General features: G+C 45.7%; 1 protein-coding gene across 50 annotated transcripts in view; it reads left to right on the forward strand.

Annotated features, from left to right (window-relative positions):
* MICAL3 (microtubule associated monooxygenase, calponin and LIM domain containing 3) overlaps positions 1–17,574 on the forward strand; it is a 197,538-nt gene that overhangs the window by 75,888 nt on the left and 104,076 nt on the right. For all 50 annotated transcript variants that reach the window (XM_083460864.1, XM_083460891.1, XM_083460892.1 and 47 more), the window contains exons 2-8: positions 6,568–6,956; positions 9,380–9,587; positions 10,534–10,650; positions 10,915–11,016; positions 13,157–13,312; positions 14,883–14,983; positions 16,218–16,475. In XM_083460864.1, coding sequence (XP_083316990.1) covers positions 6,693–6,956; positions 9,380–9,587; positions 10,534–10,650; positions 10,915–11,016; positions 13,157–13,312; positions 14,883–14,983; positions 16,218–16,475 — 1,206 coding nt within the window. In that variant the 5' untranslated portion in view covers positions 6,568–6,692. The remainder of the gene's footprint in view (positions 1–6,567; positions 6,957–9,379; positions 9,588–10,533; positions 10,651–10,914; positions 11,017–13,156; positions 13,313–14,882; positions 14,984–16,217; positions 16,476–17,574) is intronic.

Here is a 17,574-nt window from a genome sequence, read left to right on the forward strand (position 1 = left end):
CCCCCCCCCAGCTATGCCTCTGCCATGAAAGCTTTTCATTAATAAGTAATCCTAAGTATTTAAATCTATGTATTTGCTTGAGTGTATGACCATCTAATGTCCACTTGGATGAGTCAGCATTGACTGCCTCAAGACAAAAACATGCAAGGTCCTGCTGGCTGAAAGGCACAGGCCGGGAAACCAATACCTTGGAAACCTGGCAGGCACCTCTGCCTTCCCTCTGGCTTGCTGCCTCCAGATTTCAAGAGCTTTAGGGGTCCAAATATTCCCGGCAGGAGTTAGTGGATGGAAATCACTGAAGCTCCAGGCAGAAGGACGCTTTGAATGCTGTTAATGCGGCTGTTCCTCTGCCCCCTTTCCCCTGTGTCAGGAAGAGGAATGCACCCACCTACTTTTTAATGTTGCACCCCTGCTCTTAAGAGGCAGCGCATGTAAATGATTGCATCACACAAAGACTGAAAGCTCTACAATACAAGCAAGGGTTTCTTGTGGCACCTCACAGGCTAGCAGATTTATTTACCGTATTTTTCGCCCCATAAGACGCACTTTTTCCTCTCCAAAAATGAAGAGGAAATCGGGGGTGCGTCTTATGGGGCGAATGCCTGCAAGCCTCGTGCCCTCGGCAGGAGGTCCCACCGGGTGCGCGAGGCTTGGGGCGGCAGCCTGTCGCCCGAAGCACGGGGAGCCCTCAGGAGGGCTCCCCCTGCTTCGGGCGAGTGTCTGCAAGCCTCGCGCACCCGGCAGGAGGTCCCACCGGGTGCGCGAGGCTTGGGGCGGCAGCGGACTTCTAGCTTCTAGGTGCGCGCAAGCAGTCCGCTGCCGCCCCAAGCCTGGCGCACCCGGCAGGGGGTGCGCGAGGCTTGGGGCGGCAGCGGACTGCTTGCGCGCACCTAGAAGCTAGCAGTCCGCTGCCGCCCCAAGCCTGGCGCACCCGGCAGGAGGTCCCACCGGGTGCGCCAGGCTTGGGACGGCAGCGGACTGCTAGCTTCTAGGTGCGCGCAAGCAGTCCGCTGCCGCCCCAAGCCTGGCGCACCCGGCAGGGGGTGCGCGAGGCTTGGGGCGGCAGCGGACTGCTTGCGCGCACCTAGAAGCTAGCAGTCCGCTGCCGCCCCAAGCCTGGCGCACCCGCAGGAGGTCCCACCGGGTGCGCCAGGCTTGGGGCGGCAGCGGACTGCTAGCTTCTAGGTGCGCGCAAGCAGTCCGCTGCCGCCCAAAGCCTGGCGCACCCGGCAGGGGGTGCGCGAGGCTTGGGGCGGCAGCGGACTGCTTGCGCGCACCTAGAAGCTAGCAGTCCGCTGCCGCCCCAAGCCTGGCGCACCCGCAGGAGGTCCCACCGGGTGCGCCAGGCTTGGGGCGGCAGCGGACTGCTAGCTTCTAGGTGCGCGCAAGCAGTCCGCTGCCGCCCCAAGCCTGGCGCACCCGGTGGGACCTCCTGCCGGGTGCGCCAGGCTTGGGGCGGCAGCGGACTGCTTGCGCGCACCTAGAAGCTTGGGGCGCACTGAGCTCAGCACGCCCCAAGCTCCTGGTATAGCGCAGCGATCCGCTAGCCCTGGGAGAGCCCCGCGGCTCTCCCAGGGCTAGCGGACTGCTTGCCGGCACGCAGAAGCTTGGGGCGCGCTGACCTCAGCTTGCCCCAAGCTTCTGGATTAGCGCAGGAGTCCGCTAGCCCTGGGAGAGGCGCCCGGCTCTCCCACGCTAGCGGAGACCTTGCCTGCACGCAGAAGCTTGGGGCGCGCTGAGCTCCGCACGCCCCAAGCTCCTGGTGTAGCGCAGCGCACCTGGGGGGGAAATAAATTTTTTTTCCTTTATTTCCCCCCCAAAAATCTAGGTGCGTCTTATGGGCCGGTGCGTCTTATGGGGCGAAAAATACGGTATGTCAGGAGCTTTTGTAGACTAGATCCCACTTCAACAAATGCCTGAATTGTTATCCTTGGGTGAGCAGATAAATCTGCAGACCCACAAGTTCATTGTAAACGGTTGTAAACGGTGGGGTCAAAAGGCCGTGCACTCGATTCCTGGAGATGACATGGCTCTTGGATTTTCTTTGTTTTAAACTCCCTTCCCCTAGTTCCCCAGACACTACATAAGATTCTCTTGCGGCATTCCTGTGTCTGGCAAAGTGGAAAAACAAGAGGAGGACATTCGATGAGCTAAGTTTAGCTTCAGCCTTGCTCCGTGGACCTCTGCTGGCACTAAACCGTAGTGTGTTCTTTGCTTTATGCTCTCTGTTGCTATAAAAAGCATTTTGTCAGCAACTGAGGGGGGCGCAAGTGTAACTTGATACACTGAAGTGATTTGGGGATATGTACAGAGAGTCTCTCTGGGAGGACACAAGGCTCTGTGTGCAGGTAGGATGTCTTCAGAGGGCGTTGTCTTTATTCTAGAGTGGCTGATCAGGGAATAATGACTGGTCACTCACTACTTACGTTCTTCAGTCATTTCTCCTGAAAGAGTAATGTTGCCTTTAGCCCAGATCAGCAGCATGAGTGGGAAAAATGACTCTCACATTTGTGACGGTGCTAATGTTGCTCACATGGTGTCACTTTTACCATCGTTGTATATGGTGCGATACAGAATAATATACAAAAGAGACAGGTCATTTTTCTCAAAAATGAATTAACATCTGCCAAAAGTGGTACTTCAGACCATAATGAATAAAGAAGCCACCCATTAAAAAACGCGGGAGGTGTTCAACACTAGTCCTGCTCAGAGTAGACCCACTGAAATTAATGAACCTAAGTTATGTCCATTAATTTCAATAGGTCTGTTTTGAGCAGAACCAGTGTTGAATACCACCACTTGAGTTAATTGCCCTTCACAACCTTTATTTGCATCTGTTTTTGAGACTAGATTTACCGTGGTCATTCAGACTACTCTTAATTCTTTTGTCAATGGTTCATACATGATAGCAGCCACCACACGGTAACCATGGAGAGTGCGCAGGGCTGCCTCTGGGCTTCTGGTTAGGTCCATGGAAGTGCTATTTGTGTTGATCATTTCTCTGTGCCAGCCTTCCTCAAGGTAGTGCCCTCCAGCTGTGCTGGCTGAGGCTGATGGGAGTTGTAGTCCAAAACACTGGGAGGTCATCATGTCTGCTGTATGCAGATAGTGTCCGTAGGGCAACAGGTTTCTGTGATGATGGTGACCCTGTTTTGATCCACCACTGTGCAAATTGCAGCATGGAATGGTGGTATTTCACACAAATAGGGCTTCCTTCTGAGTCAGCCTGTCTGTTCCCCCTACGCCTTGGGTAGAGATTTTATGGCGCCTGTCATCCTGTGTGAATGTGCCCTTATCGTGTAAGTAAGCCCCAAGGGGAGATGCCTGCTTATTGCTTCAACTCCTAAATAATGTCACTTGACATAGTGTTGGCAAATGTGCAACAAGCAAAACACTCCAGAGAGAACTGACACATTGGAATGGCAAGAAACATAATTTGTGAAGATTTGCCTTGGCTTACTCACTGCCAGGGGGTGAGAAAACAAGAAGATGAAGTTGAATTTGAGTTAAAGCCATATCTCCATTCCAGCAAAAATGCATTTTATTTTTAAAAATCGTATTAGCTTGCCACTTACAGATTCTGTGTCCTGATAGAAGCATACTTTCTACCTATCTTCCTTTTTATCTTGAGATTGGATGTGTTGCTCTGGCGTGGATAGGAATCTCAGCCTATGGTAGCAAAGACAAGGCCTGCTAATGGAGGTAGATGGATGTGGAGGCCGATGAAAACAGTTGCTCTGGAATGTTGGTCCCATTTATGGTGTTGTAAGTGTGACATCCAGATTTCAGCGTTTTACTTATTTAAATAAGTCTTTTAAGTCCAAACCATCACACTTGGAGAGGAAACCTCCATTCTCATTTGGGCACATTGTGCACGAAACTCCTCCTGGTAAGAAGATTGTGACCCTTTATATCGGATACAATCCTCTCTGCAAAACCTAAGGGTAGGCAACCAGTTCCATGTGGTTTGACAATTGGAGCAGAATGCAGTGGTCAGGGTGCTGGCTGGGCACATATTACACCACATCTTACAGACCAACACTGGTTGCCGGTGTGCTCCCAAGCCCAGTTCAAGGTGCATATATTGACATTGAAAACTCTAAAGGATTTGGGCCCCAAATATCTCAAGGACTACTGCCTCGTACATAGATTTGCCTGAGTGTTGACAGGGGAGGCCCTGCTGCCAGTTCTGCCACAATGCCAAGTTCAGGAGAAGATCTTTTCTGTGGTGGCTTTCAGATGGTAGAATGCCCAGGTGCAGCTGGCATTGTCACTGTTCAAAGTTGGGCGAAGATTTACTTTTCTTGCACAGGCTTTTAGGGATGAAATGTATTACATGGCTATTGTACTCAGCAGTACTAGCTTGGGACCATGCTTGGGACCATGTGGTGAAGGGTGGCCTATAAGTAATCTTGCTACTATCTGTGAAGGGCATTAAAACATTCTCTCCCCTGATTATTGCAAGTTCTACTCATAGTTTCTGATTTCTGAGACTTACATTCACTTTCAGTTGTATCTGTGCAGTCTTCAGGACTTAGGAACATAAGAAGAGCCTGCCAGTTCAGGCCAGTGGTCCATCTAGCCCAGCATCCTCTTCCCGCAGTGGCCAACCAGATGCCTGTGGGAAGCCCTCTAGGAGGACCCAAATGCAAGAGCTCTTTGCTGTCTTGCAGTTTTTAGCACCTGGTATTCAGAAGCATTCCTGCCTCTTGATTGTGGAGGTAGAACATAGCCAATCATGGCTAGTAGCCACTGACCTTTATCTCTGTGAATTTGTCTAATCCTCTTCTTAACCTGTTCCAAGTTGGTGGACATCACTGCTTGTTGTGAGAGGAAATTCCATAGTTTAACTGTGCAATTCTTACATTTTAAAAATATAAATACAAATAATTCTCTTGGGTTATGATGTACATGGTGTATTCATACCCCTGCCCATTGTGAATAGCCGCCTTTGTAGTTGGGTCACTAGGCCATGGCGTATTAGTTTTGGCAACATACCTGAAGAGTTCTCTCTTCAGTAGTTCTCTTCTTATGTGTATTCTTTGTCCTTCTCCAGGTGCTGTAGCTTGTGTTGAATGAGTGTTAAATCAGTGGTGTGCCAACATTCCCGTCTTATTAAATCTGAGCACTGCTACGTTCCTGGGGCATTGTGCTTGTTGGTTTCACATTACAATTATGAGATTTATTTATTTTTAATCTCTGCTTCAAGGCCTACTAGTCTTCTCTGTTCCATAGAAAACTGAAAGGGCATAGGGATGTATCATGTCTTGTGATACACTGGGAATTAACTGGGTCTTAAACACTTGGAAACAAATAAAATTAATTATCAGCTTTTTTAGCATAAACGATCCCTTTTTTGCTGGGGGAGGGGAGGTGCTTAAAGAATACTACATGTTTTGAATGTTTTTGTGGGCTTGGAGTTCGGAGTGGGAATGGGATTGCTTTAATGACTTGCGCCGCAACCCCAGAGTCGTCTGCAACTGGACTTAACTGTCAGGGGTCCTTTACCTTTACCTTTTTATCGTGTAACTATTATTGCACATTGTTTTATTTCAGAGCCATTTTGCAGGGTAGACCTCAATGGCAAACTTGCCCACATCAGAGCCATTTGGGGCCCTGGACAGGACAAAGCCGACCCCATGGGCTCTGTCTCCAGCATTTGCTTTATAGAGTCCGATGATTCTTAACCAGATGTTCCCTTGATAGGGAAATTAACTATGAGCTCACTTATAGATCCTTGTAGGAAAACTGTTCAATTTTCACCCCTAAGCTGAATTTGCATCATAAAATCTTGGCTTATTAAAACAGAACATGAGCAAGCTTTCTTCTGTACTTGGTTCATTTGCCCCTGCTTTGTTTCTCTCTTCACATGAGTGGAGAAACAAGCCAGGAAGCCAAAGTTAATTATACCCTCCCATTGTATGGAAATTAGGTTTCTGTTTTGGGGCTGTATAACTAATAATAATAATAATAATAATAATAATAATAATAATAATGTTTATACCCTGCCCACCTGACTGGATTTCCCCAGCCACTCTGGGTGGCTTCCAGCACATATAAAAACATAATAAAACCTCACAGATTAAAAACTTCCTGATACTGAGGAGCCTCCATGGATACAAAAGGCTTTCTGATTCAGTCTTTTTCCAGAAGACTGGAAGGCAACAGAAATAGCAACAAGGGACAGTGGAGCTTGGGCACTTGACCCCCAAGACCCCTTTTGCTTTTCACCCTTGTTTACATAGAAAGTGTTAAACCTTTCCACCCTTTCAGAGTAATTAAGAGGGTGGGGGAATGCTGTTTGACTGTGAGTGCAGAGGATTATAGCTAACCCTTTATGGTTTTGAAAATAGGCTTGAAAAGTTGGGTGGACAATGCTTCGTGAAACCCAGGATGGGGCAGCACGTTGAGCAGAATTTCTAACCATCAGGAATGGGGCCTCCATGAAGCTCTCTGCATCGGACAGAGTTAAGCAGATCTATGTGAACTGGCATAAGCTGCACCACTTTTTACATGCCATTGACATATGTTTGTGTGGATTCACTGACCTGTCTTTTGCTTTTCTAGGTTAATGATGTATGTGGATTAAAACAAGCGACTGTTGATGAGTGAAATAGCTGACAAGAAGGCAGGCAGACTGGAAGGGGGCAGCTGCCAATGCGCCACGGAGGGCCAGCAGCTCAGCTGGAAGCATGGAGGAAAGGAGTAATGAGAAGATGAACCAGGCCCATGTCCTCTTTGACCGATTTGTCCAGGCCTCGACCTGCAAAGGGACTCTCAAAGCCTTCCAGGAGCTCTGTGATTTTCTAGAGCTGAAGCCCAAAGACTATCGTACTTTCTACCACAAGCTCAAGTCCAAGCTTAATTACTGGAAAGCCAAAGCCCTTTGGGCCAAGTTGGATAAGAGAGGCTGCCACAAGGACTACAAGAAGGGGAAAGTATGCGCCAACACGAAGGTGGGCATTGACAAGCAGGGTTGCATTAGGTTTACCTGTACAGTATATATGAAAATGGCCTTTAGCTGTATGCAGTTACATATAGATGAGCCTGTGATGTTGGCTAGTATTTTCCATGTGGCTCTTGCTGTTTATCCCTGCTAAGATGAACAATAATCTCAGGGCAATGTGCAGCTGGGCTACACAGAGTGCTGCAGCTGGTACGGTTATACTACATGTTTAAGCAAGATTACTTGTTGCTTTGTGTGGAAGTCTTAGGAATCTCCTCCTAAAACATTATCACTAAAAAATTACAACCATCATTTAAAACCTGCAGAAAATTAAAACCACAATACAATAGACTAAAGCAAATTAGAACTCATACAGACTTTTAAAACACCTGGGTAGGCTTTTCTAAATAAGAATGCCTTTAGCAGGTGCTGCAGAGAGTATAGTGAAGGCACCTGCCTGATATAAAAAACTGATTCTGATCCTCATGAAAAACTCTTCAAGTTCAAATGACCAGATTTTATTTATGAAAAGTATAAACTTCAGTTACAATCTTTTTAAATTTCCAGTTAGTTTCTTAAAATTGCTGATCACCTTGTTCTAAAAGTCCCGATTTTGTCAGCTAATCGCCTGCTAACCCTTGGTGGTTTTTCAAAACGAACAGATACCACCAATAAATAATCTACTTAAAACTTGTATTTAGCAGTATGATGTAAGGCTGGGAAGCTGCTGGCAGCTGTGTTTAGTTGGGCTGTTTCATCTGCAGAAACGGCATGTTCCCAAAGACCAACACTGTTCACAGTGTGCTTTGCAGCCTCCATCTCTTGTTAACACTGCCTGTGCTTCATCTTTGCTACCCTGGCTTTGACCTTATCTTTTCTGTCCTGGCTGTTTGGTGGCTTAGTGATATCGCTTCCTAATATAATTCTTGGAGTAGGCAAGAATTCCCATTGTAGCTTCTGAGTGATTTCCCCATTTGCTATGCCAGTGACAGGATTCCAGCAGTCACCAGCACTCAGTTGTTACTTGTGTGAATATTCATTTGTATTCTGCTCTTCCTCCAAAGGTCTTGGGGATGAACATGTGAGTGTTCTGGTTTTGCTGGTTTGTTTGTTTTGTTTCGTATCATTTTTGCAACACTGTGAGCTAGGTGAGGACAGAGGGACTTACAGTGGGCAACCCACTTAGTCTGCATATGCAGCTGAAAGAGGAGGTAGACCTTTGAGGCAACTGTACCATTTCAGATTGCATGCACAGATCACATTTCTTAATACTACCCTTTATGAAAAATTTGCTGTAAATAGAAAATAGCACAGTAGGGAATGAAGATGGCATAGAATCTCTGCAGGGGCACCAAACACAGCTCAGAATGTGGGCATGGATTCCAGAGTGGCTGTTCATGGAAGTTACTGTGGCTTCTTGATGGTGTCAGGAACTATAGCAGCAGCTTAGTGTAGGCACCCCCAACCTTCAGCCCTCCAGATGTTTTGGACTACAATTCCCATCATCCCTGACCACTGGTCCTGTTAGATAGGGATCATGGGAGTTGTAGGCCAAAACATCTGGAGGGCCGCAGGTTGGGGATGCCTGGCTTGGTGTTTGGCTGCAACTGGGAAACCCAGTTTTGAATCCCCACTCAGCCATTAAGCTCACAAAGTGTGCTTCCCCTACTTCGCAGGGGTTGCTATGAGGATAAAGTGAAGGGACTGTGTACACACCAGCTTGAGCACCTAGAGGAAAAGTGGGGTGTACATTTAATGGTATTTTAATAAATCTGATTTGGGAATGGAGGGGAATTAGTAAGTGAACTTGTTCTGAGATTTGAGCAGAACTTTGGTAGAGGTCTTACTCAGAACATGAGTTAGTTTTGATTAGAGGTGGCAGGGATTGAATTTGTGGCCTTCTGCACGCAGAGTGCATGCTCCACCCCTGAGTCATGCCCCTGTCCAAATATTATGATAGTGGAGTCAACTATTATGGAAGTGGAGGAACTATTATGCGTAGGGAATCCAAGCACTGTTTTTGCTGAATGCTTTGTAGACAAAAGCTTCTTTGGAAAACTGTAAGCTGGTTTGTGTGTATTTTCTAAGGCATACCGCCATGCAGTTAACCTGATTTGGTTCTGCGGAACCATTTCATATTAGGAAGAGACTGAAAACTTCACGTCGCCTGACACAAATCTGAAGTGATTTCTGATGAGGAAGGCTGGCTTTGTGTCACTCCTGTGTATTTCCACTGAAATTGTGGTGATCGTCCTATAGCCAGAACTGTAGAAAGTGCACTTGAGTATCTTTCAACGTCTTCCTGGTTTTTGTTGCATTTCAGTGAACTAAGGCCATATAAACCTCCCCCCCACCCCACCCCCCATCCAGACTTGTTTCAATTTTGAAATCGTCTTTATACAACGACATGTAAACCTGTTTCCTCTCTTGCAGTGTCTCATCATTGGGGCTGGACCCTGCGGCCTTCGAACAGCCATTGACCTATCCTTTCTAGGAGCAAAGGTGGTGGTGATAGAAAAGCGTGATGCCTTCTCCCGCAACAATGTTCTGCATCTGTGGCCATTTACCATACATGACTTGCGGGGCCTTGGCGCCAAAAAATTCTATGGCAAATTCTGTGCAGGAGCCATCGACCATATCAGTAAGTGGTGCCATTCTTGGTTATCACAAATTATATATATCCTTAGATGGGGCTGAGGAGGGTGGTGTGTGTGTCTGAGATGGCTGTGATCCAGATAATTTTGACATAGAAAATTACTTGCCCACCACAATAATATTTATTAGCTTCCTCATATTTAGGCTTGGGGTGGAGGAAGGAAGGGGGCTAGAGTTGAGGTTGGTGGGTATGGGAGCAACATGTCTCCTGCCAGATAGTGAGTTCTCCTTCTATAGCCCTTTAGATCCTTTCATGCACTTGTATTCTCAGAAATTCCACTGAGTTAATTCAGGCATACTTCCAAGAAAGTCTGCATAGGATTTCTGTCCTTGCTTTTTTAATGTATTGATACAGCAGCAACTAATGTATGTAGCTGTACACAGATAACACATGTAAGTTCATTAAGAGCAGCAGCCTATCTTTGTTGACAGATAATAATCACAAGTCTCTAGCAAACAAGTGGATAGTTACTTGCATGGCTGTATAAATTGCCACAAGGTGAGTTTTTTTTTCAATTGCTCTCTGGGGAGAGGTACTATTGCCACATGAGAGAGGAAATGTTTTAATGAGTCTCCCTGGTAAAATAGCAGATCATACTAGATCAAGTACATTCAGGAAAGAAGTTCACCATAGCAAAATAATAGTTCTTCACCTCTGATTTCCTATCCACTTTCTTTTGTACAGTCTCATTTGATCACAATCCAGACGCTTTAATCTTTAGAGTTCTGCTGCTGATAGTCATCCGGGAAGCATCTAGGGTTGCTTTCAGTCACTTCATTGACTATTGGATTATATTTTTAGGTTACAAAGCTCTTTTGAGGGGATTGATGGTAACATTAGTGGCAGGCCTTGGTAATGTGTTAGTGCTAATCAGCAGGTTTCATGTTAAGCACTTCTTGTCATTTTCATTGTCTGTCCCTCTGTCTTGCAGGTATTCGTCAGCTCCAGCTGATACTCTTGAAGGTCTCCTTAATCCTGGGTGTTGAGATCCATGTCAATGTGGAATTCCAGGGGCTTCTCTACCCTCCTGAGGACCAGGAGAATGAGAGTAAGTAGAGTTGGGATGAGCGGCAGGATCTGGAAGAGTAAAGATGAAGGCCTGTATTGTTCTGCTGGTGGCGTCTGAGAGCTGGTTCTTGCATTGTCATAGTGTCTGTCACGGGCTGCTTCAGTAATGCATGTAATGGGGAAACCCCCGGGGGAGGCAAGTTAAGGTGCAATTAACTTTCCACACCAGTTTTGCTAGGCTCAGTGAAATGTTATCTGGTATCATTGTGCTAAAATGTTACTAACATGCAGAATTTATTCATAGGAATAGGTTGGCGTGCACAGGTTCACCCGAAAACGCATCCTGTGTCGGAGTACGAGTTTGATGTGATCATCGGAGGAGATGGAAGGAGGAACACATTGGAAGGTAGCTGCTACTGGTCTAGTTTCTGCTCAGCTATGCACCCCCAACCACTGTCTTGCAAGTCTTCCGGGGGGGACACATTATTAAAATAAATTATGCTGGATGTGGGGACCATGGTTGAGTGATGGAACATGCACTTTTTATGCAGAAGCAGAGCTGGTCCAAAACCTTTTGCCTCCTGAGGCAGAGCAGCTAATGCTTACCCCCACCAAGACAAGGTGCATATTACCCAAGAGTAATCAAGTTGCTTGGCCACCTGAGGCAGAAAATCCCACAAGCACTTCTAAATATACTACAGTGGTAGGTAAAGGTAAAGGTACCCCTGCCCGTCCGGGCCAGTCTTGACAGACTCTAGGGTTGTGCGCTCATCTCACTCTATAGGCCGGGAGCCAGCACTGTCCGCAGACACTTCCTGGTCACGTGGCCAGCGTGACAAGCTGCATCTGGCGAGCCAGCGCAGCACACGGAACGCCATTTACCTTCCCGCTAGTAAGCGGTCCCTATTTATCTACTTGCACCCGGGGGTGCTTTCGAACTGCTAGGTTGGCAGGCGCTGGGACCGAGCGACGGGAGCTCACCCCACCATGGGGATTCGAACCGCCGACCTTTCGATCGGCAAGTCCTAGGCACTGAGGCTTTTACCCACAGCGCCACCCGCGTCCCACTACAGTGGTACCTCGGGTTAAGTACTTAATTCGTTCCAGAGGTCCGTTCTTAACCTGAAACTGTTCTTAACCTGAAGCACCACTTTAGCTAATGGAGCCTCTGCTGCCGCCACACCGCCGGAGCACAATTTCTGTTCTTATCCTGAAGCAAAGTTCTTAACCTGAAGCACTATTTCTGGCTTAGCGGAGTCTGTAACCTGAAGTGTATGTAATCTGAAGTGTATGTAACCCGAGGTACCACTGTACAATAATGACACATTAAGTGATGAGCAATTTGCTGCCCTTTCATGTCACCCCAAAATCATCTGCCTTAGATAGCTGCCTCATTCTACCTAATGAGAGGCCGGCCCTATGCAGAAGATGCCAGATTGTGTTTAAGTAGCAGGACTGGAAAATATCTCTTCTCTTGACATCTCTTAAGAGCTGTTTTCAGTCTGAGTAGATGGCACTGGCTACATGGACTACTGGTTTGATTCAGTATAAGGAAGTGTTGTGTGTTCATGTGTGCTAAGTTGCTAGACCTAGACCATCCGGCTTGCCTTGTTTATGCTCTGGTGGAGCATTTTCATACTCAGCAGCTCCTAACCAGTCGAACTGCTGAAAAATATACTTTCACTCCCCTTGAGAATATTTTTTTTTGGGGGGGGGGGATTTGACCTAAGGAAGCTCCTGCCAACCAATGTTCCTGCCACCATAAATTTGTTAATTTGTAAGATGCCTCTGTGATTTTCGCCTGTTGTAGCAGAAGCACAGCTTGGCTACTTTGATCAAGTTAATCACACTGGTCATGCAACAAGGTGTATCATACATTGTTTTAAGCTACGAGAAGAGAGTTTTATTTCACATTTGCACCCAGTCAGAGATAGAGGGAAGATGGGGAGTGGAAACGTCCTCCTCCTCATGCGGGCAGATGACCCCCTTGCTTGTTCACGGTATTCCCACTGTACTAAGTTACTACTTAGTTAAGTTACTACTACTAAGTTACTACATTGTCTGCAACTATAGTGGGGGAAAGTAACATAGGAAGCAACTTTGAGGACATACATTACATAGTTAGCAGGTGCTTTAGTTGAGATTCCTACATTGCAGGGGGCTGGACTAGATCACCCTCAGGCCTCCCAACTATACATTTTTATGGTTCTATACCCAGAATGGACTGTGAAAGGCCCATATACAAGTTTTATTGCACACTTAGTGAAATGAATGTATCTGCCCCTAATTATAAGAAATACGTTAGATAGACTACTGTCGGTGCTGACGCTGGTGAATGAAACAACTCAGTCTTTGGGCACCTGAGTAAAAGTCCAGGTCTCTTGTTTTAATCCAGTTTTTTCTACTACTCCATGCGGCTGCTGCTTCCATTGTCAACACTTCCATTATCAAGACACCCCTGAGCCTATTTAATTGGCACTTTTGTTGTCGCAGCGAGACCTTTGAACCGCATTCCTTTTTGTTGTTGTCCCTTATCTCTTCTTTAGGGTTTCGACGAAAAGAATTCCGTGGCAAGCTGGCGATTGCCATTACAGCAAACTTCATCAACCGCAATACAACAGCGGAAGCCAAAGTTGAAGAGATCAGTGGTGTGGCCTTTATATTCAACCAGAAATTCTTCCAGGATCTACGAGAAGCTACAGGTTTGTAGAAGTAGTCCAGAGACAAAAAAGGGGCATTTTCAATATGCATATTTGATCTCTTCACTTTTCACGATTTCTTTGTACTACTTGGAGGATGGCTGCTCGCCATTCGTGATGTTACAAGGAACACGTGGGATTGTTTCAGTTGCCCAGTTTATAGAGCAGATAGCCTGGTTTCTGAGTCTTGGCTTATGTTCTCTGCCTGTTAAAGGGTGAAACAACAGTGGATTCCTATGGTATGTTTTCATTATGCTTGATTCTCATGACAATCTCGTTTCAATTTTGATACACTCTATGTGGGGCCATAATGGTTAAATAACTACAGCGGTGATGTGCAGCCACTTGGGAGCTATGTTACCTGCATGTTTCCTAACTAGCATCACAGCAACCCACTTGATGGAACACTTCAGGTGTTCTCTCCCAGTATGGAAACTTGCTCAATTACAAATTATTACAACTTATTACTAAACTGAAAACTATGGAAAGACCTGGTCTGAATAGAGATACTGGATTCTTGTCTCATTACACATGCTAAAGCTATTTTTGGTCATCTGCATACTGTCCCTTGCTTTTTCCTGTAGGACTAATTGTAGTCGTTAACAGTCATCAACAGGTTCACCATGCCCCTTGAGCCAATCACCAATCTCCTACTACCCTTCTGAGAAAAACCCCACCCCACCCTCCCACTATATAAGGGTCTGGTGACTTCTGTTTCAGTGTATCTGAAGAAGTTTGCATGCACATGAAAGCTAATACCCAGAACAAACTTAGTTGGTCTCTAAGGTGCAACTGGACCATTTTTAAAATTTTTAGTATGGAAACAGCTATGGCAACTGCAGAAACCCCCACAGCACTGTATGTACATTTAAAGTGGGTCTCTGCTTTGTGTTGTCTTGTGGGACCCTTTTCACTGTTTGGTTCCGTGTTGCCGAGGCTTCCGGAAAGGCCATTCATGCAAGACTACTTCTTCACTTAACAACTTGCAAGTTATGGGCTACATCTGTTTGCAGTGAGGGTTTAGGGGATACTCAAGGGTACGCAATACCGGCACAGCTGTTGTTGTTGTTAAAAAGTGTGGCACTAAGTGTAACAACTTCATGGTCAGTACCGGCACCTATTTTTCTAGGGGAAAAAAAGTCCTGTCTGTTTGGATCAAAAGCATCATATGCCTTGCAGTCTGCTTGGTAGAAGTTTGCATCTTGGGCCATTAGAGTTTTGAAAATGAGGCGTTCAGGGGTCCATATCAACTAGATCTGTGTAATGGCATCACTCCCCTTCCCTTTTCCAGGCATTGTGCTGTTTTTATACCCCAATTATACCCCAGTTTTGGCACCAGCTCCAGGAAGAAGCTTTTTTCTTTTTCTTATTGGACACCTTGTTGTAGCATGGGGAGCATCTTGTAGTCTGGGGCTGGTTTTTCCCTATAGGTGTCTTCCTTAGACCGTCTTACAAGGACATGTAAGGTGAGATCACCGGGAGGGCCCCTTGCAATTCATTCTGCATTCTGCCACATGCTCTTGTATTTACCCCTCCACTGCTTGATTCTGTGTCTGTTTTTCTTCCAACTTAGGCATTGATCTGGAGAACATTGTCTACTACAAAGACGACACCCACTACTTTGTTATGACTGCCAAAAAGCAGAGCTTACTGGAAAAAGGAGTGATATTGCATGTGAGTATGCTGTTAAGTCTCTTTGAAACCTTTGTACACTGTGTGGAGTGCAGCCCCATCATTCAAGCACTTTAAAGTTTGCTAACTATTCTGCTGACTTGCTTGGCTATCACATCAATCTTCTAGGATAGGGTTTGACTCAGATTATTGATAGCGTCAATTTAAAACAAAGAGGCCATTACATTATTAAATGGGAAACTGACAAATAATGCAGTGGTCCAAGTGCCCCCAGAAGCAGTCACCAAAATTCAAGAGCTAATTTCACTTTATATAAATATGACCTTGAGTAATCTTGAAAGACAAGCATGATCGGTATCTTTAATTCTCAGTAGTGGCAGAGTTTGCTCTTGTGTTCTGACATATTTGTTTCACCACTGTGTAACTGAACTGACTCAGTAAATGAGCTGCTGGGAGCTGCTGTTTTGTGCATAAACATTTATCCACGAAAAATACATCTATTCTATTTGATATAAAGTGTGGCAGCAAAGGGTTGTTTTTTAACCACCAGAATATGGATTGAGCAGATGTCTTAGTACATATTATTGTGTGAATAAGATGCTATGGAGCTGAAAATAAGTATTCCTTCCTGTTCTTTTATTTAAAGTATTTTTATCTGATTTTCAGCTGACATCTTCCCAGAGTGGCTTACAGCAATCAATAAGATGGTCCCAGTTCTTAGGCTTACAGTCTAAAGCACATAACACAAGATTGTGGGGAAAGGGGGGGAATACGAACTTGGGCACTACTACTTGTTGAGTTATGAAGCTCTTATAAGTGTTGTTTTTGGCAGGGACGGGTAGAGCAAGTTCCCTTCTGGTCCTTGGTCAACCAAAGTGGCCAGGTTGATCTCCGCCTTGCCATGATGTTCTTCCTAGGAGGCCAGGGGAGCATCTTCCCTGTGATCTTTATTCTCCTGGCTGATGGCAGAGGCCCAGGACATCTGCAATGGAAAAGTTCATCCATTTCACTGATGTACCAAAGTTCACCTTGAATATTGGCACACTGCGCTCCAAACTTGTCCACCTGCACAATTCTTGAACAAAGTCTGATTGTTATGCTTGGCTCTCCTGCTGAGGAAGTTAGAACAACTCAGAAGTGGTTCCTAGGGGGCTTGCTGTCTAGGCAACCAGCTGGTGATGCCAGGCCTAGTTGGTTTCAGTGCTAGGGTTGCCTTATATGCCCTCAGAGCATTGCACAATCCCTGATCCGTTCTCTCTCTTTTTTGGTCTTGCAGGACTATGCAGATACAGAGCTCCTTCTTTCGCGAGAGAATGTGGATCAGGAAGCTTTGCTCAATTATGCCAGGGAAGCAGCTGACTTCTCAACCAATCAGCAACTGCCATCGCTGGACTTCGCTATCAACCACTATGGGCAGCCCGATGTGGCCATGTTTGACTTCACATGCATGTATGCCTCAGAGAACGCAGCCATGGTTCGAGAAGTAAATGGCCACCAGTTGCTAGTGGCATTGGTTGGGGACAGTCTGTTAGAGGTTTGTTCTTTTACATGGGTTGTTTCTTGTTTCAAGCAGCTTTGTTTTTCTGTCCTTTCCCATCACAGATGCTCAGGGAAACAACATTTTGTATTATTAATGTAATATCACTGATGCGCACAGCACTTTGCAACAGAAAAAGAAGTCCTTGCCCTCAAGACCGTACAATCAAATATGTAGTTGTTTCTGTGTTTGTTGAGGGGATTACCACTGTACAGAGCAGAAAAAATAATCTGGAGGAAAAAATAAATGGGTGGAGAAAAACAGAATTTGTAAAAGGCGAAAGATTTATACGATCTGAAGAGAAACCAGAGTAACAATGGGTTATTTCAAACAGTCTTGTTTGATGCTGATGCTCTGTATCTGCTTCAGAGAGTTTGGGAACCCTCCAAAGCAACTTTGGGATGTAGAGGCTGTAGGCAGGAGGGGAAATCACAGAAAGTTGCTCGCCTCCTTTCCACTGACAGAGGAAGGGAGGCAGCACCATCAGCTGTGTGACACCACTGGAGAAAATCCAACTCAGAGCAGATCCATTCAAATTAATGATGCTAACTTAGACATGTCCATTAACTTTGGTGGATCTACTGTGTAGGACTAGTGTTGAATACCACCATGTGATCTTGTGGGGCAGGGGACTGTGCATAAAGAATAATTCCTTCTTTTTTGTAAATGTGTGGAGGACTATCAAAAGGCAACTTCCATCACTATCTAGTTCATTTGAATAGGGGCGGAATATTAATTGCTCTCTATCACCACACTTCTTTTTCTCCAGAATCCACATCAATTAAACAAACCTATACTGAATAAATTTTAAAAATAACTTGCAGGCTAAAAGGAGGCGAGCCTTCTCACAGTTCAGAACATTTTGATGCATGCTAGTGTTGCTTCTTATGCAGCTCTCGTGCCTCTGGCTTCACATGGATGTAGTGGAGTGTTGTTGTAGGTCTTACATATATATGCACATCCAGACATGGATGTGACTTGCAGGAGTGTCCTTGTGACTTGAAAAACGCAACATGCAAAAGAGACCAGATGAGAAACTGCTGGAAGTGCTCCCATCCCCCAATTGCTCTGCTATGACTTGAAAAGAAGCATGGTT

This window comes from Podarcis liolepis (genome assembly GCF_965112155.1).
Source record: "Podarcis liolepis genome assembly, chromosome: 10".
NCBI lineage: Eukaryota > Metazoa > Chordata > Lepidosauria > Squamata > Lacertidae > Podarcis > Podarcis liolepis.